General features: G+C 50.0%; 11 protein-coding genes across 11 annotated transcripts; 6 read left to right on the top strand and 5 right to left on the bottom strand.

Moving 5' to 3' along the window:
- Window positions 1–344: 344 nt before the first annotated feature.
- Window positions 345–1,970, top strand: PFLUO_LOCUS2480 (uncharacterized protein; the record flags this gene model as incomplete). Its single annotated transcript, XM_073779625.1, has 6 exons — window positions 345–1,037; window positions 1,090–1,250; window positions 1,306–1,386; window positions 1,437–1,560; window positions 1,609–1,737; window positions 1,788–1,970. 6 exons carry the CDS (start codon window positions 345–347, stop codon window positions 1,968–1,970), a joined length of 1,371 nt encoding a protein of 456 aa, XP_073636561.1.
- Window positions 1,971–2,185: 215 nt separating this feature from the next.
- On the bottom strand, window positions 2,186–2,817 carry PFLUO_LOCUS2481 (60S ribosomal subunit assembly/export protein; the record flags this gene model as incomplete). The annotated part of the gene is made up of 2 exons (XM_073779626.1): window positions 2,186–2,464; window positions 2,518–2,817. The coding sequence occupies 2 exons, from the start codon at window positions 2,815–2,817 to the stop codon at window positions 2,186–2,188; spliced, it is 579 nt and encodes a 192-aa protein (XP_073636562.1).
- Window positions 2,818–3,187: 370 nt separating this feature from the next.
- Window positions 3,188–3,930, top strand: PFLUO_LOCUS2482 (uncharacterized protein; the record flags this gene model as incomplete). The annotated part of the gene is made up of 4 exons (XM_073779627.1): window positions 3,188–3,230; window positions 3,345–3,406; window positions 3,592–3,738; window positions 3,811–3,930. 4 exons carry the CDS (start codon window positions 3,188–3,190, stop codon window positions 3,928–3,930), a joined length of 372 nt encoding a protein of 123 aa, XP_073636563.1.
- A 402-nt stretch (window positions 3,931–4,332) lies between these two features.
- On the bottom strand, window positions 4,333–4,982 carry PFLUO_LOCUS2483 (RNA polymerase subunit AC19; the record flags this gene model as incomplete). Its single annotated transcript, XM_073779628.1, has 4 exons — window positions 4,333–4,466; window positions 4,537–4,613; window positions 4,715–4,806; window positions 4,866–4,982. The coding sequence occupies 4 exons, from the start codon at window positions 4,980–4,982 to the stop codon at window positions 4,333–4,335; spliced, it is 420 nt and encodes a 139-aa protein (XP_073636564.1).
- Window positions 4,983–9,018: 4,036 nt separating this feature from the next.
- Window positions 9,019–10,041, top strand: PFLUO_LOCUS2484 (uncharacterized protein; the record flags this gene model as incomplete). Its single annotated transcript, XM_073779629.1, has 1 exon — window positions 9,019–10,041. The coding sequence occupies one exon, from the start codon at window positions 9,019–9,021 to the stop codon at window positions 10,039–10,041; it is 1,023 nt and encodes a 340-aa protein (XP_073636565.1).
- Window positions 10,042–10,627: 586 nt separating this feature from the next.
- On the bottom strand, window positions 10,628–11,771 carry PFLUO_LOCUS2485 (rRNA bioproteinsis protein rrp36; the record flags this gene model as incomplete). Its single annotated transcript, XM_073779630.1, has 2 exons — window positions 10,628–11,566; window positions 11,628–11,771. The coding sequence occupies 2 exons, from the start codon at window positions 11,769–11,771 to the stop codon at window positions 10,628–10,630; spliced, it is 1,083 nt and encodes a 360-aa protein (XP_073636566.1).
- A 548-nt stretch (window positions 11,772–12,319) lies between these two features.
- On the top strand, window positions 12,320–14,224 carry PFLUO_LOCUS2486 (uncharacterized protein; the record flags this gene model as incomplete). Its single annotated transcript, XM_073779631.1, has 1 exon — window positions 12,320–14,224. The coding sequence occupies one exon, from the start codon at window positions 12,320–12,322 to the stop codon at window positions 14,222–14,224; it is 1,905 nt and encodes a 634-aa protein (XP_073636567.1).
- A 351-nt stretch (window positions 14,225–14,575) lies between these two features.
- Window positions 14,576–15,146, top strand: PFLUO_LOCUS2487 (uncharacterized protein; the record flags this gene model as incomplete). The annotated part of the gene is made up of 2 exons (XM_073779632.1): window positions 14,576–14,827; window positions 14,886–15,146. 2 exons carry the CDS (start codon window positions 14,576–14,578, stop codon window positions 15,144–15,146), a joined length of 513 nt encoding a protein of 170 aa, XP_073636568.1.
- Window positions 15,147–15,397: 251 nt separating this feature from the next.
- PFLUO_LOCUS2488 (uncharacterized protein) lies at window positions 15,398–16,180 on the bottom strand (the record flags this gene model as incomplete). The annotated part of the gene is made up of 1 exon (XM_073779634.1): window positions 15,398–16,180. One exon carries the CDS (start codon window positions 16,178–16,180, stop codon window positions 15,398–15,400), a length of 783 nt encoding a protein of 260 aa, XP_073636569.1.
- Window positions 16,181–16,742: 562 nt separating this feature from the next.
- On the bottom strand, window positions 16,743–19,703 carry PFLUO_LOCUS2489 (alpha; the record flags this gene model as incomplete). Its single annotated transcript, XM_073779635.1, has 1 exon — window positions 16,743–19,703. One exon carries the CDS (start codon window positions 19,701–19,703, stop codon window positions 16,743–16,745), a length of 2,961 nt encoding a protein of 986 aa, XP_073636570.1.
- A 2,508-nt stretch (window positions 19,704–22,211) lies between these two features.
- Window positions 22,212–23,991, top strand: PFLUO_LOCUS2490 (uncharacterized protein; the record flags this gene model as incomplete). Its single annotated transcript, XM_073779636.1, has 7 exons — window positions 22,212–22,217; window positions 22,320–22,497; window positions 22,556–22,670; window positions 22,736–23,023; window positions 23,080–23,560; window positions 23,624–23,684; window positions 23,747–23,991. 7 exons carry the CDS (start codon window positions 22,212–22,214, stop codon window positions 23,989–23,991), a joined length of 1,374 nt encoding a protein of 457 aa, XP_073636571.1.
- Between the last annotated feature and the right edge of the window lie 424 nt (window positions 23,992–24,415).

Below are 24,415 nucleotides of genomic sequence, written 5' to 3' on the forward strand. Positions count from 1 at the left end.
TTAATCCGAGTCTTTAGGGAGCCGAACAGACTGTTAGTTGCGTCCTGACGGTGTCAACTGACAGGAGAGAGTGACCGGGGCACATGGATGACCAGCCTGGGGATGACTAAGGCGATCATTCTTCACGAGCGCGGGCCCAGTCACATGACCCTATTAGTCATTGGCGCTCGATCGGGCAAATGCCTCGGCCCGTCCCTTGTTCAGGCAGTTCATCCGGGCCACGTTTTGGCTTATCCAGCATAGAGGAAAAACTTTTCATAGACTGTTAGCAACGCTTGTTTGATTTCGCCTCAGGTCGTATCCCCTCGTTTTCACAGTTGTTATCAACCTTCTTGTGAGCAACAATGGGCCTGCTGTCCTGGATTCGTCCGAGCGGGCGGATCTCGTTCTATCACTCCAAGGACAACCAGTTACTACTGAAATCAAAGGCTGGGGACAAGACCACTCTGGTGGACGTCTGTCGCAGTGCCACACCGAAGGAATGCAATCTCAACCCGTTCCTATTCAACGGGCACCTGCAGACCGCTTGGACCGTGATGAAATACGACCCGGTGCCGATTTACTACAAGCGCAAGGTGTTCCCGTCCGACAGTGCAGCGTACACGGGACACTATGCGATTGATTTCGTCGTGGAGCCCTACGACATGCCTCCAGAGGGAGAGCTCACCGACCAGGCGAGGACATACACGCTGCCATCCGGCCTGCCTGAACGAACGTCGTTTTTCTCCGAAGATCAATTTGCGGCTCTGCCGTCGGACGACACAAAGCCCATGCTTGTTGTCCTTCACGGTCTGAGCGGTGGCTCTCATGAACTGTACTTGCGGCATGTCCTTGCTCCGCTTGTCGCGGATAAGTCCTGGGAAGCATGCGTGGTCAATTCGAGAGGATGTGCCCAGACTAAGATCACTAGCGGCGTTCTTTACAATGCTCGGGCTACGTGGGATGTCCGACAGTCCGTGAAATGGCTCCGGAAGATGTTTCCCAACAGGCCACTCTTTGGCATCGGGTTCTCTCTGGGTGCTAATATCCTTACCAATGTGAGGACTGACGAGAGCGACAATGGAAGATATATGCTCACAGTGTATACAGTACCTAGGCGAGGAAGGAGATGCCTGTCAACTCAAGGCTGCCGTGATCTGCGCGAGCCCATGGAACCTTGATGTCAGCTCTATGAACCTGCAGAGCACCTGGTTGGGTATGGAGGTATACAGCTCGACCATGGGCTCCAGTATGAAGCAAATGATCGAACAGTAAGCGGAATTTTGCCTGGTGGATATTTTCTTGTCTATTGACATATTACGCCAGACACGTCGAGGAAATCTCGAAAAATCCGCGGATTGACGTCGAGGCCGTGAGAAATATCAAGTACCTGCATGAATTTGATCGGTACGCATGATTATCTGTCCTCCTAACTCATGATATCTAATTTCAAGCAGGGCTTTGCAATGTCCATTATGGGGCTACCCAACCGAAGGCGCATATTACCGTGATGCTACATCTACCGACTCGATGCTGGCAATCCGCATTCCATTCATGACTATTCAGGCCGAAGATGACCCCGTAAGTCGACAATCTATGTCCGAAAGAAATAGCATTGATCCATTCTAGATTGCTTCACGCAATGCTCTTCCATTCCAAGAAATCACCCAGACGCCTTACGGTGTTATGATGACTACCTCGTGGGGTGGCCATCTGGGCTGGTTCGAGCTTGGTGGCTCGAGATGGTTTGTCAAGCCGGTATGTTTTTCGTCAGGTATTTCAGAATCTAGGCTGACACTCTCTTCTAGGTGACCAACTTCCTGAACAAGATGGCCAACGAAATCGACATGGCGACTCCCGGCATCGTAGAGCACCCCCAGAAGCTACCTGGAAAGATTGCCAGCCATAAAGACCCTGAGAAAGACCTCGACCTGACAAAACGCGATTTTGATCCTGTTCGTCGCAAGCTGGCCCTGGAGATTGTGCAATAAACGGCGACATCAACCGAAGCAACTACCTTGGACGCTACGATGACATCCACCTCTACAACCATTGCGATACAACCGACTCTTAACATGCACAAAGATGATCAAATACAAATAGACATAGAGATAAAAAAACAACCGGTGGGAACGCCAAACCCCCCCCATCTCAACTAAGTACATAAATCTTGGTATAGACAATGAACAAATTTCGGGCTCTTTTCTCAAGCAAATGCAACGCTCTTCCGTTTTCCTTTAGATGGTTTCGCTGCAACACCTGCCACTGCTGTAGAGTTGTCTCCACCATCACTCTTGCGCTTTTTCTTGTTGCGAATCGAATCCTTCGCAGCGTCCAACTTGTTCTTCTTCTCGGCTAGTCGTGCCTCTGCTTCCTTTCTCTTAGCCTCGCGAATTTCTTCCAGTTGGCGCGCCTTCATCATTTTCGACTCGATCTGGCCTTCCTTCTCTGCGTTGACCATGGCGAGAATCGTCATCATGCCCTCCTGTTTTTAAAGTTAATGACTTCGAGGTCTCTTTCGGGACTTTGCTTTCGTACCTGGTCGTCTACAAAAGTCTTCCCCTTCTTCTTGCCCTTCGGCTTCACTACCCCGACAGGCGTGATTGCATTCAACCTGGGCAGATCCAGTTCCGCCTCTGTGTATACTCTCTTCTTTTTCTTCTTCAGGTTCTCCGGTGCGGTGCGTGCTTTGGCCTTGACTTCTTTTGGCGGCGGTCGTTTGCCCTTTGGCTTGGTGGATTTGCTCACCCGCGACCCGGACGATGGTGTAGACGATTTGGATGACTTGGCTCCGCCTTTTGTAGGGGCGCCTTTGGATGACCCTTTGATGGGCGCCATGTCGGGATTTCTTCGAGAGATCAAACGGTAGAGTGGTTGGAGGGCGAGGTCGTTGTAGGAGAGGAATTCAGGAAATCGCAGGGGTGATCAATGTAGCAGCAAAAAGCTCACAGGATCGCACGCTCCTTAAAAACCAACAAAACCAAGACAAGCAGTTCCGCGTAGACGAAGGAACTAATCGAGGTTGGTCTCGCCGCTGAAAAAGAAATTTTTGGTTTGGGCAGGCGGTGAGGCAGTGGTGGGCGTGCCGCTTCAACCTCAGCGAAACCAGTCCCGGTCCATCACACCTGCCAATTGCCCTCTCCACTCACCCTCCTTCGGCAGAGACCGAGCTCCGACTTGAGTGGAAATCTTCCCCTATTCACTCACCATGACTATCAACCCGACCTATCTTGCACAGCGCACGCGCGCCTGTACGTGTCCCCAACATCACCCTCCGCCTCGAGATACACCCGATGTGTTCCGTTCGCCTTGGCATGCTGTCTGAGATGAAAATGATGAAACTGACGGTTCTGTCTGTGATTTAGCTCGCAGCTTGGTCGACGCGAAATCCCGAGTCCTCAGTTCGTACCGCGAATGGCTTCGTGCGGTCAGTTTTTCCCGCATCCTCTCAACCTTCAACCTACCCTCCCTCCCCCTTCCAATTGTGCCGCGCACACTTTCTTCGATCCTCTGGATTCGTTATGGCAGAATTGGGGCGTTTCAGTGCCTGTGTGATTAGGGATGGGAGAAATGTTATGGAAGAATACCGAGCTAATTCGAGATGAGATACAGTCTCCCGAGATCCAGACCATGTACTCGCTGGGCATGCCCGTGTCCGCCATCCGCACGAAGATCCGCCAGGAGTTTGAGAAGCACCGCTACGTGAACCAGTTGAACGTGGTGGACGTTCTGCTCTTCCAGAGCCACGCCGAGTTCCAGGTTAGTTTGGGCATTCGCGCTGTTTCTGCTCGTTTCGTATACCCCGGACAGAAAACTAATCGACTTCCAAAGGAAACCCTCAACTACTGGAAGCAGCTTTCCCACGTCATGAAGTACTTCCGGCCAGAAGAAGACCCCGGTGCGCGTTTACCCCGCAACTTCGTCTCTGGCTTCCTGGAGGGCCGCAATTAGATTCTGGGTCCTGTCTGTTTTCTTTTCATTTGTCATGTCTCTCATCAACATCTTTCCTACCCTCTTCCCCTCATGCCGGTCCACAATGTGCCGCAGTTGAAGGAACTGCGCCCATTAGTGGAGCCGAGGCATGATGTGTATATAGTGTCTGACTAGGCTCTCAATCATCCTTCTCTCTTCCTGCTACTTCATAGGACATTTCTTAAACCCAGCAACTTTTGACATTTAGGCCGACACATAAATCATACAACCATCTATCAAGTCTATATTCATGAACCCCGTTCTCGACGATTCGGGGGGATAATATGCACAATGGGACACAACTCCAAGACCTATGACCAGACACACTTTTTATGCCTCCAGCCACAAACGCCGATAAGAAAAAGAACAACAACAATGAAATCACGACAGCATCCGATCACCAGACTCGGCGTTGAATTGATCCCGTGCGTCCGTGAACTTTTCTGTCACAACATCGCACAGGTCCATGAGGTCATTCATGCCCTTCTCCAGGGCCTCAAGGGCAGTAGTAGAGTCTGGAAAGGAGCTGTTAGCAGGAGTGCCCTCTATAAGATCGAATTATTGGAAGAAAGAGTGCAGACGTACCGGAGGTCTGAATACGAAGGTGCATTTTCGCGTCCGAGGGGTGAGGGATAGTATAGCCGCAGAAGTCGACGGAGGGACTAAAAGAGAGAAGACAAGTCAGTTGGACTGATACTGAAAAGTAAAACAGATTCTTCTCTTTCTTAAAAGGAATCATCCGAGAGGTATAGCCACCACTCACTTCTTCATAATGGCAAATCGCAGCGCATTACCCATCGTGTGGCCCTCGCCGGCAAACTGGAAGGATGCAGCAGTCTCTGTCGAGCCAGGAAGCTGGGAGAGGGTCAATCAGCATTAATTTGCATATCATTCGAGAGAAAGAATAGACGAACCACGACAATATGTTTCTCCTCCAACAGGATAGGGTTACCCGGCGGGGTGGATTCCTGCTCGGTGTCCATCATGGACTGGTCCTGTTCTTGTTCCTGGTCGTGGATAGAGCCCGGCATGTTGAGAGGTAGGGGGAGTGGTGGAGAGAAGTGAAATCTCGCTGGGACCGGGGGCCTCGTATTCGAGGTCGGGATGAGAGGTTGTTCGGTTCGCAGTGATGGATAGGGCGAGAACACAAATATCCCAGTCAATGAGACGGATAGTTCTACTGGATTGAGCAGTTCAGCCAATGGCCCTCGTAGAGACTGAGTGAAGTGAATAATGAATGAAGCTGATCGAGAAAAAAAGTGGGTTGCTAGTTATCGATTAACACCGTCACACCGCCTTCCTATCATAGATGGATGGCTAAGACTACTGTACAAAAGGAGAGGATTAGATCACATAAATTATGATTTTTTATTATTGTGCTCTTCTCAAGCAAATAGCTGGGGATGTCTACATGGCAATCCCAAATAAACAATGTGTGGGTGTAAGACACCACGAGATACCTGTAGACACCCGCCGCTCGAAAGGTTTGCCAAAGTAAACCACCTTCCATCTGTCTTCAGGTTTCTCAAGATCATGGAAGCACGTCAGATCAAGTGCAACAACTTCGCAAGACGCATTCGTAAAGAAAATGACGGTTCCCCTCTTATTGTTAAGGCCCTGAGGCAGCATTACTGACGCATGAAGTATCTAGTTCCACATTAATTATAGATTAAGTGAAACCACCTAGCTTAGGACAAATCTATAACTGGAAACTGGACCAATAATAAATCCTTTCGAGCCTGACTGCTATGTTGGTACGCACCTCGAACACACAAGTCTTGCAAGGGTCATTTCTGGGGGCCATCCTGTAGAAAATCTAGTAATGAGGGGGCCAAGGAGGGCTAAAATATAACTCAGAGCTGGACAGAGAATACAGGAAGAAAGAGTACGATTCAACAGACCACATGCTGGCCGATTCAGGAGGAATAGCCGCTACATATTTGGGCGGAAACGATCATGATCCGCAATAGTAGAGATTTGTTATAAAAAAAGCCATCAAAACCACGATAGCTCAATATATACATTCCCTGATCTTTTCACGACCCTTTTAACGCAGGCGTCGCCAGCCTGTGCTCTAATCGCAGGAGCCGCCGTATTTGTTGTTTGCACCGATGCACACGTTTGAGCAGCAGACCGAATTCGCCGCACAATACCCACCGCTGCTGGTGCATCTCTTCTCAAGCTTTCCAGCCATGTTAGCAACAATACAGGAAATTGTGCATAAACCTTTGGCAGGCACTTACAGGATCGTTCGCAGCTGCTTCAGGTACCGCAGTGGCCATGGCGACGCCAAGGAAGAGAAGAACGGTGGCGAAAGTAACCTTCATGGTGTAGACTTTGGTGGTTGGTAATCTGAAAGATTGATAGACCGAGGATAGAGAAGGAGAAGTAAAAGTGGGTGGGCTCGGAGGGATATATTTATAGACGCGTGGACATGGTCCATTAAGCCCCATTCCCCCGCATAAACATACCTCTCGCCTACTATCGATACCGATGACCAAGCCATGTAACCCCGGATAGTCAGACCAATCATGACACTTGAGATAAAGCTCCTTCGGCGAGTGCCCCGGGGCCAAAGGATGAGCTAAATTGAATTAATCTCTTTTAGGATTAAGTAGAGGTTCCCCAGATTGTGAGACGTTCTGTCGGTGGTTTAAATGTACCTAAATCGTGAACATCGGCGACCGAGCCAACTGTAGCGCCTACGGGAAGCTCAACAGCGGCGTGATAACATACAAATTCTACATCCAAGTTCACATATAGATACCGGTGGTCGAACAGTATGAGCTCTGTGAATTTCCTGGTGTAGCGTTACTGTGTACGTTTATTCTTGTATCTTGGATTGCCGTCGAAGGAAGCTGATGCCGCATCTCTTGCCAAGGTAGCGGGTCAAATTGACTGCGTTGGAAAGGAAGCGAGACGACGACACGGCAGACATGCCAAGAGAGGCACGGGCCCTTGTCCGCACTATGGCTTTAGAAGACATAGTTGGGTGCATAATTCGAATTTCTCTACGCTAATACGCTCTACCTCACTTAAGTTGTTGATTTACTAGATGTCGTTTCATATGTCATTGGAAAGTGCGTAGCCTATAATGATATAGTGGACTATTTTAGATGCTCTGGTTGTGGGGGCATTAGGCAATATCAGCCTAATCAATAGGGACGAGGTATGAGTTGAGGCTGATCTTGCCTATCCAAGCATTGCGACTAGGCCCCAGTACCAACATCTTAAGGAAGTCCCTCCCCCCACCCCTTTATAGATAGCTGTAGTTCACATTGACGGATGGTGGCTTTATTATGGATTTAATCTATTCGCGGCTGTTGCTCACCCCCCTCATGAAGCTAAACTGGGCCTTTACCTTTCTTCCTTCTCCTATCTCCTCTATTGTCTCCATAGGGTGCAGGTACGCGGTAAGCAACTCCACATGCTGATTGATAATGCTATTGGGTGGTGACGCTTGTTAGCGATCACCACGGTCATGCCCTCAAATGGAGTAGTCGTGTTGGTGTTTCTCATCTGCGACCGCCAGCGTTCGAAGGAGGCAAGGAACCCCACCACAGGCCGGGGATCCTTCCACTAGTGGTTGCAGATGTGATGGGTGATTGAAACAAACAATTAAATTTTAGTTATTTCCCGCACACTACTGCAACTATGCATTTATGTATCCTACGGTACTCCGAGATTCTAGCACACTACCTGTCTCACACATCTCCATGATCGCCCCGGTGGGTCACCTAGTCCTACAAAGATGGAACGACCCAACCCTGTTATCATCGCGATCGGTTCGCGGGCGGTGATCATCCAAAATATGGCGCTGCTAGTGGGCGCTTAGGGACCGGCTAATGCACGGACTCGAACTATTGGTGTTGTCTCACGCCACTCGAGACAGGTGCCATTCAATCACATCTGGGTTCGCATGGGGCCATTCCCACGTTCGCACACGGACTCCGGCAGGCGATAGTCGCCTTAGCTACGATCGAAACGTTTTATTGCCGGCAAAATATTAGATAATCGGGGTGAAAATAGATGTACATGATCTCTCATAGTAATTACTATGAGAGGCTGGGTACTCCCCCTTCCACGAAGGTCGCCCAGGGGTCCAATACTGCTAGCCAGTTTCACTCGTGTCTCAGCCGGGGCTCCACTTGGCTTGTACCCGGTACTTCGTTCACCACCATCACCGTCTGTCTTCACCAGGTATTGCTACCACCATCTCCCCTTTCTTGCTTCACCTCCTCCGGGTCCAGACCCTCTCTCTCTCTCCCATTTGCCTTTCTTTCCCTTACCCCCCCAGAACCCCTCGACACCTACACTACTCGGTCCATTTCTCTCGCTTGTCGCCCTGGATCTGTACCTCTTCTTCTCGTCACCCTATCTGTTGCCGCCCGCCTGCTGCTTACCCGCCGTGCCCGCATCTCTCTGCGCCTCAGTGATCGATCATTTTGGGTGTTGCTGGGCAGTGTGCTAGCCATCGCAAATCCCCCAAATCCTGTGCGCTCCGCAGGCGATACCGACCGAACCGCCCCCCAGCTTCTGGACAATCCCACGTTTGGCCTGGCCCCTCTTAAGGTGCATCCTCTCTCCTCTTCTCCCCATCACTCAGTCATCGCGATATCGTCCGCGGCCTCCCGGTATTGTTCTGCCGGCAGCCATGTCGACCGCAGTTGCACCCGCGACAGCGGCTCCGTTGTCCTCACCACATACAACTCGCAACCCGAGCCCAAAGAATTGCCCGACCTTGGCCCCGCCGGGCACTAGCGCCCCGTCTGCCTCGTCTCCGTCTCGAATGTCGACAAGTTCTCAAGATGGCTCGGCTGGGAAAGATTCTCCTTCTGACAAACAGGTCCCGATTTCCCCGTAAGTTGTGTTACGCCAGGAAAAAGACCCAGTGCTGATACTTTGGGCCTTAGATCCCGGAATGCCAATCCTCCTCCCAGAATCACAGTGAAAAAGGAACCGCCGTCGTCACCGCGGATGCAGACCCGACCTCGGCCTCGAAAGCTAGACCTCTCTACTAGTCTGCCGTCTGCCGGCGGCTTGACAGTTCGCCCCCCCAACGGGCCCATGACAGCTCGCGACGGAGTTCGTATGCAAGATGTTGGCTTGGCATGTCTGTCGCCCGGGTTCCAGACGTATGATCCCGTCATGAGAGAGCAGTTGCAGCGGAGTATGTCCGTGCGAGAGCAGCAGCGATCGATCATTGAATCGCGGCTCCAAAAATCAGCCAAAGATGACGGCCCGGACGGGATCCCGCCGTCCGAATCGTTCGGAATGCCGAGGACCGGCTCCAAGAAGAGACCCCCGCCGGGTCTGTCAATCGTCCCCCCGTCTGCTTCTCAATTTGCCAACGAGCGCGTTATCCAATCCGCCCCGTTGAATGCGACATTCACCGGTTACCGGCCGCAGCCGTTGACACGCCATGTGGTCAACCAAAGTCCAACGTTGGGCTCAGCATCCCACATACATCAAATGCCCGCGAACCAAACGAACAACCGTCTTCCTCCGCTATCCGATGTCTTTGGGTCCGATGCATTGGGTTCGCGTGACCGCGAGCCTGGGCGCTCCAGCTTCTATCAGGGCTCATCGCAATCTAATAATTTGGCTCCACATCCCTCCCCGGGTCTGCCCATGTCCCAAACTCCAAGCCGACCTCGCGAGTACCATTCTGCCGAAGAGGCCGTGCAAGAGCTGTCTGGCGGCCGGGAAGAATTATTGCCTCGAATCGTACACTATGGAGGACATCAGCCACCCACCCCGCCGTCTCCACAAGTCGCCCACGCCGGCCCAAAAACTGCGCCACTGGGCCCTGATCCGATGGCCAGTGCGGCCCCTGCTCCTCCCATGCTTCTGCAATCGGCTGATAGCACCGCACGCCGTCGTCCGCGAAGCGAATACGAACAGGACAATGGCAGCCCGCCGCTGGGTCGCGGTCCCGATCCTCGACCCAACCCGGCGGCGAACGCTGGCCCAAATGCGACATTCCATGGTCCTTTTGGTGCAGGGCGGGACTCTCCCGAAGCACAGAGGAGAAAGAAAGAAGAGTTTTTGGGCTTGTGCGCACGAGCCTGGGACTTGTTCCATTCGTGATTTGGAATCGCTTCGCCGATGACATCCAAACAATCCTCCTCCTATGTGGCGATACCCACAAACATTCTCGGCCAAGGGCTCTAAAGCGCGTATTTGAGCTTCGCCGTCGACCACTGTCCGATGAATTGCCCAGCACACTCCCCTTCGAGGACGTGACTGGTCTCAGACAAACCCATACCTGTCCAGCCTCGAGTTTACAGCCGAGGCAAGAACTCCGCCCAATTGAGGGCATCTCCGGAGTTCTGCCCAGTCATTGACTCGGTAGACATCTGCCCTCCACATAATGTGACCCTGACGTTCTATATCTATCATTGATGCAGCCTATGCTACGATAACTTTCCGACAGAATCGATGCCTTGACTTTCTTCCGAGCCGCTTGCATAGGCGTTTTTTTATGGCGTTCTGGGCGATTTATCGCAGGATACCTTTTGGACTTTTACTTGACATGAATTATTGGCATTGTCTGCTTACTGTTTTATATGTGGTAAATGGTTTACTACGATTAATCCAGAGCGGTCTTTATATATCATCTCTAGACTCGAGAGTGTAAATAATATTTCCCGGGTATTCTATCTGTTCATTTCAATCATGTCAACCGTCTGCGCTTCGCTCCATCCCCCATCGGTCGCTCATCACCACCATCACCACCCAACCCTCTCCGCTCCATAGGCAAATTCTTCCTCTCCTTTGAAGCCATCTTCTTCCTCCTCCTCTCAAGCGCCTTAGCCCGATCCCTCGACCCCATCTCCTCATACTTCTTCATCATAACCTGCTTCTTCAAATCCGACTGCTTCAAATAGTACGGGGTACTCTTCTTCCCCTCGCGAATAAGCTGCTTCTCGTTCTTCTTGTGGTCCGCAATAACATCCCGTTCCCGTTTCCGCGCCTCCATAGCACGCATCTTATCCGACGCAGACCGAATCTGTTTCTTGAGCGCTTCTTTCTGCTGTGGATTCTTGGTCTTGGCGAACTGTTCCTTGAGATCTTTCAATTCGGAGGCCCGGTACTCGTCTAAGAAGGAGTATGCTTTGCTTGCTGCCTCGGAGTATTTCCCTGCCCCGCTGTGGCCCATGACTGCGGCGTCGAAGCGGGGATCGCGCGCTTTGGCGACGGCGGCGGGCTCGATCACCGTTCGCTTGCGGGAGACGGCATATTTGGAAGATTGCACCATTGGCGCGTGCTTGGAGGAGCGTTTCTTTTCTTTCTTTCCGGTGGAGGCAGGTTTGTCTTCTTGGGTTTTGGAGCGCTCCTGTTCGCGCGCGGAGAGGATCCGGGCCCGGATGTCGTCGAGGGCAGAAGTTGATTCCTCGGTAGGGGTTGTGATTTTCAGTTGATTCCTGCGCTTCTTAGGCCCCATAGATGCTTGTGCCTTGGCGAGGGCTCCGAAGGAAATGTTGTTTAGCGAGGTTTGAATGTCATCATTGTCGTCGCCGGGGCTGTCTTCTTCAGCTGCGTCTTGATCAGATTGGTCGTCGTCGTCGTCGTCGTCATCGCTATCCTCTTTCATAGAGCCGGACTCATTTGACTGAAGTCAATGTCAGGTAAACTATTATCTCCCCTTAAATCTCAAGACAAAGGGCACATACGTCTTGCGATTGCATGTCGCCATCCTCGGACTCTCCGTCGTTCCCCACACCCTCCTCGCTAGGTGCTGATGCGTCCGAGTATACCTCTTCTTCTTCCTCTGGTCGTGCGCGCACACGGCGATTCAGCAAGCCCGATATAGGCATGTTGTATGAATCCGGTAGAAGCTGGGGGAGAAGAAGAAAGCGATAAAAGAAAAATAATACTGCCGGCCAAGGCGGTGAGCCCGATAAACTCCGCGACTCACAATTTTGGGTCTTTCCTGACTTGCCACAAACTCAACTCTTCAACTCTTTCTCGCTGATGGATGGCCCCGCTTTTTCTCGTGTCGCTGCGGCCTCCCTGGTCTTCTACTTACCATCGTTCGTTGACAATAAACCGTGCCCTAGTCCGGCCTAAGTTTGGGAAGGTTGGTGATTGATATCCCCCAGATTGACCCAGATGATCGCAAATTAATTGCCTGTCTCTCTGGATTCCATAGGTCTCAGCGCAGTCTCCTGTCGTTTTTGATAATTCCATATCCCCTTCTGACCCGAGTTACTCCACGCCATTCAAACCGGCACCTATCGCAACGGGTTGTGCACCCCTTTCCAACGCGCAATTGCCATACGATAATGAACGAGACATGACTCGAGGGTTCACTGGTAATGGGTCGGGTGATCGATTCTCGGATCAGTCGCCTTGGAATCCGAACATGTCGTTCCCGAGTATGAACCGGGATGCGGAGGTTGAAGGAGAGTTACCGAGAGGCAATACTTCGTCGTTCCCGCAGTACAACCAGTTCAACACAGGCCCCTTCGGTACCTATACGAATGGTCAGGGCAATCCAGGCTCACAGCCTGCGTACTATGGAAATTCACTGCCTCCGCAACCACCGAACCAGTCTCCCACTGCCTTCGGCGCGTTCAGTGTCCCAATATGGAATCCTGCCCCCGCAGGTTCTAATGCCATGCCGACAATGCCCTCTTTCAACCCCATACTCTTTTCTTCCATGATGGGAACCCCAATGTACAATAATCCGTTCCTCATGCCACCCTCTCAGCAAATGGGCTCTTTCCAGCCCATGAGCACGATGGCTTCGACCCCAGAGCCTTCGGGCCCACCGCCTGTCAAAGTCCCTACCCCAGAACAGGGTTACCTAGCACAGGCATCCCTGCGTCCCCAAAAGTGCGACTCGCCACGTCCCCTTCTAGTCATCCTGGATCTCAATGGCACCCTCATCTACCGGAAAGCGCGCAAGTTTCCTCCCTCTTTTGCTAGGCGAGATGGTCTGGACCGCTTCCTGGAACTGCTGTTGAAGAAGCATACGGTTATGATCTGGTCCAGCTCACAACCTCAGACTGTACAGGCTGTCTGCAACAAATTATTCCCGGGCGAGAAGCGGAAAGCGCTTGCAGCAGAGTGGGGTCGAGACAAGTTCAATCTCAGCCGTGCGCAATATAACAACAAGATTCAGGTCTATAAACAGTTGGAAATAGTGTGGGGGGACCCAACGATCCAATTTCAATACCCGAGGAAGATTCCTGACAATGAAACTTTGCCCATGGGCGGTTACTCGACAACGAAACCGCCTTCAGCGGGAAATTCCTCTACCAAAGATCACTCGACTCGAAGCAAGATACGAGGGGAACAGCAGAAACTCTTCAGCCATCTACCCGTGGGCCAAAGATGGGACCAAAGCAATACGGTCCTAATTGACGACAGCAAGTTGAAAGCCTCCAAAGAACCGTACAACATCCTCGAGATCCCTGAGTTCATGAATGACCCAAACATCGATGAATCGCGGCTGTTCGCCAAGGTCCTCGGTGCGTTGGATGCATTATCGCGCCACGACGATGTCAGCAAAGTCCTCCGAGTCTGGAACGAGCAGGTCCTCGAAGGCCATGGGATCTTGGAGTTGAAAGCAGTGGAAGAGGACCCAAGTTTCTGGCAAACAGAGAAAGTCTTGGAGGAAGATGACGAAGAGGATGATGACGGCGGCGCCGCTCTCTTCAACGATTCCTATGGACTTCCCACCACTGACTCTATAGACGCTCGCTCCCGCCAGAAATTGCGTGCTAAGGAACGCAAGAAGGAGCGGAAGGCTACTGCGTTGGAGGCGGGCTCAGAAAAAACGGCCGATCCTACTGCATCTCAGCAAAAGCATCAAGACAGAAACGCCGTGAAGAGGGAGAAGAAGCGCCTCAAAAAGGCTGCTGCCAGAGAAGCGCAGTCTTCGGCCGCCAAAGCAGCGCATGTTTCCCTCCCCAAGCGAGCAAAGAAAGTCAAAAACAAGCGAGCCGTTATGGACACGAAGGAATCCGAGCGCAAAATAAAAGCCGATCACATATATGATGATTGGAAAACCGCAATGCCCCCTGCATCTGAGTTTCCCACTGCATCGGCGCATCTTTCAGGCGGAATCTCGTCAAATACCTCTCAGGGTCAATCTCCTACTGCATCGCCGCTACTTGCAGGCCAGATTCTACCAGAAAAGATATCTCGAAGACAAACTCGTTCGCTATCGACAGTTTCCTCCTCTTCCGGATCGGAGAATGAGCTCCTCGACCGATTGGAGGAGTCGCTTGGGTTCACGAAAACAAAAAGCGATAATGCTTGATTTGTTTAGACATCTTTTAGGTGATTAATTTATGCTGCATACTATCTATTTTCATGGGATGATCAGGAGGGGTTTGGAGTATTGCACGACAGATGGATTACGTTTTGCTTGTTTTTGTACATTTGCATCAAATAGACATTATTCATGTACAAAATCTTCATACTCAATTAGCGATTTTTCTCCATTGTAATCCTGTTCGATCACTGAGTAGAATTGAGCACGCCCCTGGGCCCTGATATGGATTAAACGGATAAGACTAAGCCCACCGTGATTGGTGGGGCCGCGACAGACCCAAAAAAGACTTCCATAGAACACCTCCGATTGCGCCGGACATGAAACCTCCCTCATGACATGAACCCCTTCAGACAACAGTTCCGGGCCGATTCATCCTGGCACCCGGTTGGCCTTGCTTCCTCATTCCCAGACCTCGACCTGGATAAGGACGCCTATCGGATCGCCCCAAGATGCAAAGCTTTCCGCATCCCAACGACAAAGGCCAAGGCGCCTGAGGCTCCGATGGAAGCGGACATTGACCAGCCGGGGGATCTGAAGGAACAGGTTCTAGTGTTTAACTATAAAGGGCAATTTCACGCCGTTGATCATGTAAGTACGAGTCAGAGATTGGAGGTCAGGTTCTTGGATCAAGCTGAACATTGGATAGCAATGCCCGCATTCGTCATTCCCACTTTCCCAGGGCAATGTCTTTGATATTGAAGACTTCGGCATCACCCTCAGTGCTGGGATTACATGTCCTAAGCACGAATGGTCCTTTGATATCTTCTCCGGCCAGGCAGATCGCGGCAACTACAAGCTGAAGGTGTGGGAGGTCCAGCTGCGGGAGCCTCGTGTATCATCGACTGATGGGTCTCCTGAGGGTGATGACAAGGAGGTTTGGGTCAGGCGAAAGCAACGAATCGGCTAAGATGGCTCCTCCATTTTATTTGGAGGGAATCTATATTTAGCAGTTACTATGAGCAATTCAGCCCTGTAAGATAGACAGACCTACCTGGCGGAGAAAACCTGCTGGATACAGGTATATACAAATTTCATCCTCAATAAGCGTTCTCTGGTATTACAGTTAACAAATGCCTAGCTGAAGATATATAATTGTCAAACTGAAACCAGATAAATTATGTAGTAGGTTCCCGCGAAAGTGTCCAACCTACAGTCGCGCTACCAAGGAATAACCTCCCCAGTCTGTGCAACAAACTCTCCCGAGATATTCTCCCTCGTAGCTCCATCAATAACCTCTAGCATACCTTTCACACTATCCTCAACTGTATCCGGTGGATCTGAAGGGTAATTCCACTCCTTCGCAGCGAAATGACCATTTCTCGTCTGAACCCAACCTGGATGTAGCGCAACTGCAACGAGCCCTTTATCCTCGTTCTGAAGGTGTAGAGCACGGACCAGCCAATTTGCAGCAGCCTTACTAGGTCCATATGCACCCCCAGTCATGGGCTCCTGAGCTCGGATAGAACCGACGGATGACGAAATCAGGATGACTTTCGGTGCTCCGGAGGGAGACTTTTGGAGCAGAGGCCAAAAGGCTTGAAAGACCATTAGCGGCGCGATTGTGTTCACCTCAAAGCTGGCACGGAGGTCCTCGGCGGGGGTTTGGGTTGCTGGGTGCATTGGCGCGGCGAACCCGGCATTGTTGATTAGGACATCGATGTGGTCAATTGTGCTGACTGTCTTGGAGAAGCCTTCAAAGATTTCGTCAGGGCTTAAGGCTGCTGTAAAATCCAGCTGAATGATGTGCAGTGCACTGCCCTGACCGGTGTCTGTCATTTTCAAATGATCGGCTTGCAGGCTTGCAGCTGCTTCGTCGTTGCGCACTGTAGCTATAACGGTAGTGCTGGGGCGGGACAGAAGGGTCTTGGTGAGACCAAGGCCGAGACCCCTGTTGGCGCCGGTGACGACGTATACTTTGTTTGTGCTGATTTCGGATGCCATGCTGACAAGTTCTTGTGGGAAACGATGGATGGCAAATTGAAAAATTCTTTTTTTGTTGGAAGCCTTTTTTCTCCCCAAGATGAGAAAGGTTCTGTGGGGGAAGAAAATACGAGGCTGAAAAGAAAGAAGATTAAGGAGTGGGAGGGGCGGCCTTTATATAGTTTGTCCAGGTACTCGTTAGTAGGTGTCTTGAATTGTCATAATTTGCTGCATTCAATCCGTGTGGCTTGCCTCTCCAACTCCTCTATAAATATAAAACATACTTCTCATTGTCTTCAAAAGGTACAGCATTACTCTCAAGCCAGCTTTCGTTTCCACAGGCATCAATAGACTAACGATTGGTACTCTGGCAAGCTCACACGCAGAGGATATAGAGCAGTATGCAGCTCAAATCGCAGGAGTTTTATCTCGGCCGAGGACTGACATCGGGAGTTACGGATCCTTAATAGCACGATTGCGCGCTCTATTACATGCTTTTTAGGCATACGGCTACATTCTGTGATAACTCTAAACTTCCGTTGATATACCGGATGATTGATGCTTGTTTGCTTCCAATGGAATATCACACAAGCACAGACCATTCTGCCACTCCGGCTTGCTGAGTACTTCCATCAATGAGAAGCGTCGCATATCGTCCGGTACAAACCCCTTTGCCAGCCAGGCTGATGTTGACAGATCCCTGATAGGCTTGCCGACTAAGACTCCTTTCCAGTCTGCCACGATTGTACTTTGAAGTAATAGCACCAGAGGACAGATTTATCTTTGTCACGTCATGACCGCTAGGGCTACTAGTGTTGTGAAATATGACAAACGAACCAGCAGGGGGTGCTGTTGTCCATTGAACAAAGAGGCTGTTGACCACCTGGAATTCCTCGCCACTCAGATCGACGGTAAAGCTGCTGGTCTTGTTTGCATCCGTCAACCATGACGTGCTATTCGAGCCATCAATTGCGGCCTGGGAAAACTGGCCAGGTGTCTTTGCTTGCTCTGATTGAACAACCGGGCGACACTGGACGACGTTCTTCTTCGTCTGCGAGTTCATGTTTGGGATCTTTAATGTGCCGCCTGGTGGAAGCTCAAATGTTTTGATGTTGTCTGATACGCCGCGAGCCAATCGAACGGTGATGTTTTTCGAACCAAACTTCGGGTTTGCTGTCGCCAATGGTTTCTCCCCGGAGCGTCTGAGAACCGTGTATTCTTGAGTTGCTTCCGCATGGACAGGCCAGCCTGAAACATAGAACTTCGGAAAGCGCATGTAGGGTATCTGTGGTGGCAATACTGGATACACCTGCACCTCGCCAGGCGTCATACCATAGCGCAGACCAAGGTACCCCATCAAGTCAATCTGCAGGATGCCGCCCATCCCAGTGAAAAAGGGATAGGCACCTCCACCATCATCCATCTGTTCGGAGGTCGTGAACCAGGGTGCATGAACATAAGGTGTCCATGAGTACAGGTCGTATGTGTACCCCGCACATCCCTCAGGTTCGAGAACCGAGGAGTCGATACTATAGATTGCATATGTCATTCCTGGTCCGTCCAGGGCTTGCCGTGATGCGTAGTATTGGAGATTTTCTATCTGATTGCTGAAGGTGGCATTGTTGTTGTTGTTCAATGGATAGGTGAGGAGGACAACGTCGGCTTGCTTGATGGATATCGAGCTGGGCATACCCGTATACTCCAGAGTCAGATTCTTGCTTTTATCGATTGGGATATCGACAGCATAGGCTTGCTCACTCCAGTGGCTGTTTTGTGACTGCCCAAAGTAAGAATTGAAAGCATTGGCATTAAGGAGTGTGTATTGCATCAGAGCCATTGTGTACGCTCCGTTATCGACAAAAGAAGCGTATTCGTCCGGATCCGTCATGTTGGTCACGGTCCAGGTCCCCGTCGATTCGTTGAGTTGCAGCAGATCGGAGTAGAAAGTAGCAATTGAGTTCGTGATGGGAAGCAGCGACTCTTTGAAAAACCGATCGTCTCCAGAAGCTGCCCAATAGTTGACAAAGGCCAAGAAAATGTCCCCGTTGTTGTGATACTCATAATCCCAGCAGGGGGCAAAAGCCGTGCAATTACCATCACGCCCCTGCGACCAGGCGTAGTCGGCGGCGCCGGGTGAGAATGTGTAGTTTCGCTTCGAACCTTGGTAGGCTGTTCCAATATTAGCCAGTGCCTGGTGGTACAGATATTTTCGAGAGAGTGGTATCTGTTTCGCAGCGACTGGATTCGTGGCGAAAAGATAAGGACCCATCCATATATCCTGGTCCCAATATCGCTGACCAGCGTAACAATCCGAGAGCAACCCACATACACCAAACCCATACATGTTTATGGGTGCGTTGTTAACCTGGGCAAGGTTATTGTCAGTAACGCTGGTCATGAGGAGCATCGCCGCCGCAACGACCGTCGTGATCTGCCGGTCCACCAAGTGCGCAGGAAGCCGATGCGATTTCGGGTCCGCAAAGCTGGTCACAGCAGTTGTAGGGAAAAGCTCCCTCCACTCTTGGATGTGTCCTTGTAAGGACTTCTCAAAGCCGCTTGCTACCGCTGCCTTCGCTTGCTTGAGCGCCCATTCTTCGGGATCTTCAAAGGCGTCGGAACTTGCGATGCCCACGTACTTGACGACACTGACAGGTCGATGCGGCTGAAGCTTTATTTCCATTTCTTGGGCAATGGTGGAGGCACTCGTACTGATGTACGGCTCGTCCGTGCTCTGTTGCAAAGCTGACATGTCCGCATTGGGACTGTCTAGTGTGGAAAAGATCCAGCCTGTCACGTTGCTCACTCCTTCTGGACGGATGGCAGTGTGAATGAACCGCCCGTTCATGCCCTTTTCAACAAATTCTGATCGCAGAGCTGTAGCTCCATCAATAATGTTCACCACCTTAGCGGACATAGCCGTTGACGATGTAATGCTCATTCTCACATAAGCCCGATTCGGATGTAGTCTGTCGGCCAAAACCATATAAGAAACGTCGAATGCTGCTCTAGGTAGCTTTCTCGGTGACCAAGTGTAGGAGTAGCTGGCAGTGCCTTGCTTGTAATCTTGCTGCAACCTCACGTTTGAGAACTCGGCCTCATTAGTCGTGCCATCAAGGTATATGCCGTTTCCTAGATCAAGCACCATGGAGCCCCAAGAAGGGATCCCGGCTATGGAGCTTTCCCATCCATATTGGCTAAGCCAAGGCTCCGCCGCAAAAGTAACATTCGGTTGCTCATCAAAAAACCCGGCAATGGTGGAGAAAGTGACATGATCATTAAAATACGGGCCACTTAGAGAGCCGTAGTTGTGTGGGAAAGGCCCAGTGGAGGCAAAGCTTGCGCCAATGTAGCCGTTGGAAACGAACGACTGAGAATACCAGTCCGTGTTGTTGGCATTGGTGCTTGTCAAGGTCCAAGCATTGTTATCCCAGGTCACACCAGGAAAGCCCGTGTTGTATACTGAATCCTTCTGTTTTTGGCTTGCGGAGGCTGGGCTAATACTGCCAGCAAGGGCAGCCGCCAGGCATAGCGAAATATGTACCATTATCAAAGCCTCAGCAAGGTATCGCAAGGACCAAAGAATTTTTTGTTCCGCTCAGACAGGCCCGGATTTGGTACAACTCTCGCTCTGGAAAGTTAACTAGGAGAACAAATAACTATATGAAAATCATTAGAATGGGAGTATCATATGTAAGGCGATTGTGGAAAACCACAAAATCCCCCATTAACAAGACCTGGTTAACATACTCTAGGTAGACGAGGTGGAATGACGGGGGGGAAATGAGTGTAAAATATTGTTGATGAGGAGTCGCCAAGTTGTCGGGCGATTCACGGGTGATGAAAACGACGATCAATCGGAAGAGAATGGTAAGCGGGGAAAGAGCAACTGATTTATTTCCCTAAAGTCCGAGACCAAAAAAGAGGCAGAAATATACAGAATAAACATCGTTCTCTGGTTAGAACGAGTTAGGGTGTGCACTGCAATCGACTGGCCAAACCTATACAGCCACATTCTTAATCTCTGGAGTTCCTAAGTACCCCAGCAACCCCCAAATCTATGGCAAAAATCTTTTCAACAGTCTACTCACAAGCACCAGGCGATCTGAACTTGGCAACCCGAAAGACCCTTTTCCCCGCATAGGTCTCCCCGCAAGGTTGTGACTGGATGAGAACTCCCCCAATGACACATTACCGTTCCACTAATAATCCTGGAGGCCTAAACATGGATGTCACCCTATCGATTAATGGGGCCAAGAACCCTCTACGTGAGAATACAGCCCTAGCTTTCTCTTATTGTTATCTTTAATTGGTTTTCAATTCAATATAGGTTCAAGTAAGGCGTTCTTGAAGGCTTAGGTCGAAGCTCGAACTGTGGTAATTGAGAAGTGCGTGAACGAGGGCAGTCAGTCAGAGATACTCCGTGGCTCTAACAAAGACCTCTAGGTCCGCGAAGTCCGCGGGGTCGCTTCAATTCCTTGACTAAGAGGTCCTAGGGTAAACGTCATCCTTCCTCTAATTTTTATTATGGAACCTATCGATTTTTGGGAATTTCAGCAGTTTCGCCTCTTAGATATCATGGCCGAGATTGATTACAGTTGATTGTATTGTTGAGCCAGGCTTCAATTCGATCCTTGTTTTTGAACACAAGTTATTGCGAGTCTCGTTCATCAGCCTCATCAAATTCCTCGGCGTCGTTATCCTGCCCAGATGATCATGGTGTATCTTTTCAGAAGGTTAACTTTCACCACCGAAGACGGATCGGAGAAAGTTATCATTTGAAGCTTCTTTAGAAGCCTCTCGATCAGGATCAAAGTTCCTTTTGTTAGTGCCATGGAAAAATCCGTAACACAGAATCACTAGGCTACATTAAAGAGCTTCTCCGCCGGCTTAGGATTTGTTAGCTGCTTTGTATAGCATTGATACTAGTGAGATCGCCTCTTTAGTAACCGCGAATGTCTTTGGTTCTCAGTTGATCACTATGAGACCGCAAACTGCTTGCAAACCGCGCTGATAACTAGTGACTACAGGTAGCGATAGAGTCTTCGAAATAAGGCATATCTCAAGGTTGACAGCTATTTACAGTTGCATCTTGCATTCAGGGTCCACTCATTCCACGTGGGGAATGTGGGCGAATCGATTGGAGGAGCAATAAGCGGCACTCGTATTCTATAACATTAGCTCGCGGATAGCTTGAAGTTTCAACAGCCGCTGTCAGTGCCCTGAGGAATTTTCTTCTAAGCGAGCTTCCCTGTCAGACGTTGATTCTCGTCGCTTACCCTTTTGCGTAATAAGGCAAACGCCCGAGTAGTCGCCACACTTGCATCTATGGGGGCGAGAAAGAGGATCTCTGCCTTCGCCAACGAATGTCATATGGTTTTGAAAGCACGCTGTAGTTCCTCAGCCTGGCACTATGCTTATTACGATCTTGGGGTCTGTAGTTCTCGTATTCACAATCTCTAGATATCTGACGACGGAGGCGTTCATGAGTGTATAAATAGACCAACAGGGTAGCTGGCAGAACTATTCTTGCCAAAGGTTCGTTTTCTCATTATCATTATCTATTCAATCGCCCAAGAGCCAATTCGAAATGCGTTTTGTCTTCCTCGGGACGTCTCTGTCCTTGCTATGCGTACTGGGTCAAGCTGCTCCCTCTAGCGTTGCTCACACAACGACTGCAAAGTCTCCTAGGCCTTCCAAGCCTGCCCCGTCTTCATCTATCCGCCCTAATGGAACCTCAGTTTCTTGGAAGAATGTCCAATGCTCTTCCAAAATCACTGACGCGACACTGGACCCCACCGCCCGTTGGGATGCAGCAGATGCAGATGATGCCTTGAAGGCTGCTTTAACTGCCTGGTCTTCTTCGGGCTCTGCCAGTGGCTTAAACTTCCCCGAATTCATCAGCAATTACTTTGTTGGCCCAGATAACTGGAACTGCGGAGATATTGGCAACATTCCTTGCTCCACGGTGCTCACCTGTGACCAACTCAAATACCCTGCCGGGTAAGTTAGCTTCTACCTGAAATAAAGAAGAAGTATAAATATTCAATTGAACATGCAGGTATCTGATCATGAATTCTTTCTCCTCCATCCATCAGGTATTTCGATTTGCCCATCGTTCGTGTTATTCTTGATTGACTAACCTGGGACATCTTCTACTCAGCTTCATCAGCAAACCTATAATGCACTCGGCGACGCTCTGAATTCCATGCAAAATGATATTGGTACTTTTTCCAGCACATTCGCACCTCAAATCCAGGACGACAGTACAATAATCAAGTTCATCTTGGATGCCATAACCATGGTTGCTGGCATTGCGAGCTCATTTGCTTGGAACATTGGTAATGATATCTCTTGCTGTTTCTGAAGATTGTTACTAAGTGGAAGTCGGAATTTTAGCCTTAAAGGAAGTTGAGATTCTTGCCAGCTCGAAGTACTTCTCTATGGGCAAAGACGTAACGAACGCAGCTCTTATCTCTTTCAGCACTGCGATGGGCAAAGACTCGCTCTCATCGTCAGTATTCTTCCTTACCCCTGTGGCATAGCTTGATCTTGACCTAGAAGCTTACCAAGAAACAGCGCAAGCAATGCTTTGGGTACTGAAAATGGTATCTCGGATGCACTTGGCACTTACTTTTCAGCCTGGACTGGCATGGAGAGCGGTTATATGACATCCCTCTTTAGTGGAGCCAGCGATGACTCCTCCATCGCCGCTCTTCAGAACCTGGTCGCCAATGGTTCCATGCTTCTGCTTTCAAGCCAGGTGGAGTTGACTGGGATGACTGATCAGGCAGAAAAGATCCTTTATGGGCAGCTGATTCCGGCAGCCTGGGCAGAGGCTCCTTCCAAACAATATCCTCGAATTTTGTAAGAATATGTCCCCGACTAATAGAGAGAAGAGAAATACTTACCAATTGAATCAGACGCAAGGCAGGTGGCTGTTCCACATCCGTGGATCAAGACGTTCTCAAGTACATGTCTGAAAGTACCCTGGTGGGCGGCTATGTCTGCTACAATAATGATGCTTACTATGTCGTGAACATCAACACTTCTCCTGGCATGCAGCCATTCAATGGTCTCCCTGGCGGCACTCACTCGACCCTCGACGGTACTGCTTACGGCGGTGTCATTCTAGAGGATATTGTGCAGAGTTCGTACCAGGCTTATCAGTTGAACAATAACGCAAATGGCTATAAAATGCCCGCTCTGTCGAAGGTAATTGATGGACAGGGAACGGAGGGTGACGTGATCTTCCAAAACGGAATTCTCACTCCTGGGTTCTTCAACTTGCCTATCTGTGACGATATCGCAACTGCAGCTCAAAATGTGCAGAATGGGTCTCCTGGTGGTGACTACTGGCCTTGCGATGCACCCTCTGGATACAACTCTGGTGGAACCAACTTGGTACGTGTTCGAAGGAAGAAGCATTTCGTGCAAGGGGTCTATCGGCTAACATGGACGATGAAGCACGTTAACGATGGATGCATCAACGTCAATGATGGGAATTTATGCCATCCCAGCTCCACAAGTATGTCATTACATTTCTCAGAAATCTCTATGATTGATCTTACAGAAATTCTTTCCAAACAGATATTGCGGATCAAAACACAGCCAACAGTACTGCGACCATTTATGCAAATTTCAATGGCGATGACAAGACGGATTTTAATGTCGTTCCTGGCTGCAAACTTGACGCTGTCTGGCCCCGGAATTATGGGGATATCTATTTCGGAGCCGACAACTGCTTGTATGACTCAACTGGTGCAAAGATATTCGACCAATGTTGCACCGAGTCAACTACGGACTCGGTTTCAAACCCTTATTATGGAAACTAATTTGGAATTGCAAGCGAAAGATGTTGCTTCAATCCCTAGGCTAAAGCGTTCTATCGTGGACGTCATCTTACCCTCCAAGGGTTATCATAGCGATAGAAGCTGTGTTCAAATGAGCGCCGTTATTTTGACTTGAATAGTGATTAAATTGTATTTAGAAGAAACTGCCATACACTTGCTACCTCCATGCCCATCTGGGGAAAAATGGACAATGAAGCGGGCGGGTCCCTGAAAGAGCCCAATTAGAATTCTAGGAAATATATAGTTTTCACGTGGTATGATGAATCATTCTTATCTACCCCAACCCTTCCAATATTTTGGATTCCTACGCCCTCTCCTATTCTCCTACCTCCTTGGCATGGATATTCCTATAGCAGAAAATGTCCTGGGAACTCTAGGCGCGGTGTGTTCACCAGTTTCAATTCTT

This window comes from Penicillium psychrofluorescens (genome assembly GCF_964197705.1).
Source record: "Penicillium psychrofluorescens genome assembly, chromosome: 2".
Classification (NCBI taxonomy): Eukaryota; Fungi; Ascomycota; class Eurotiomycetes; order Eurotiales; family Aspergillaceae; genus Penicillium; species Penicillium psychrofluorescens.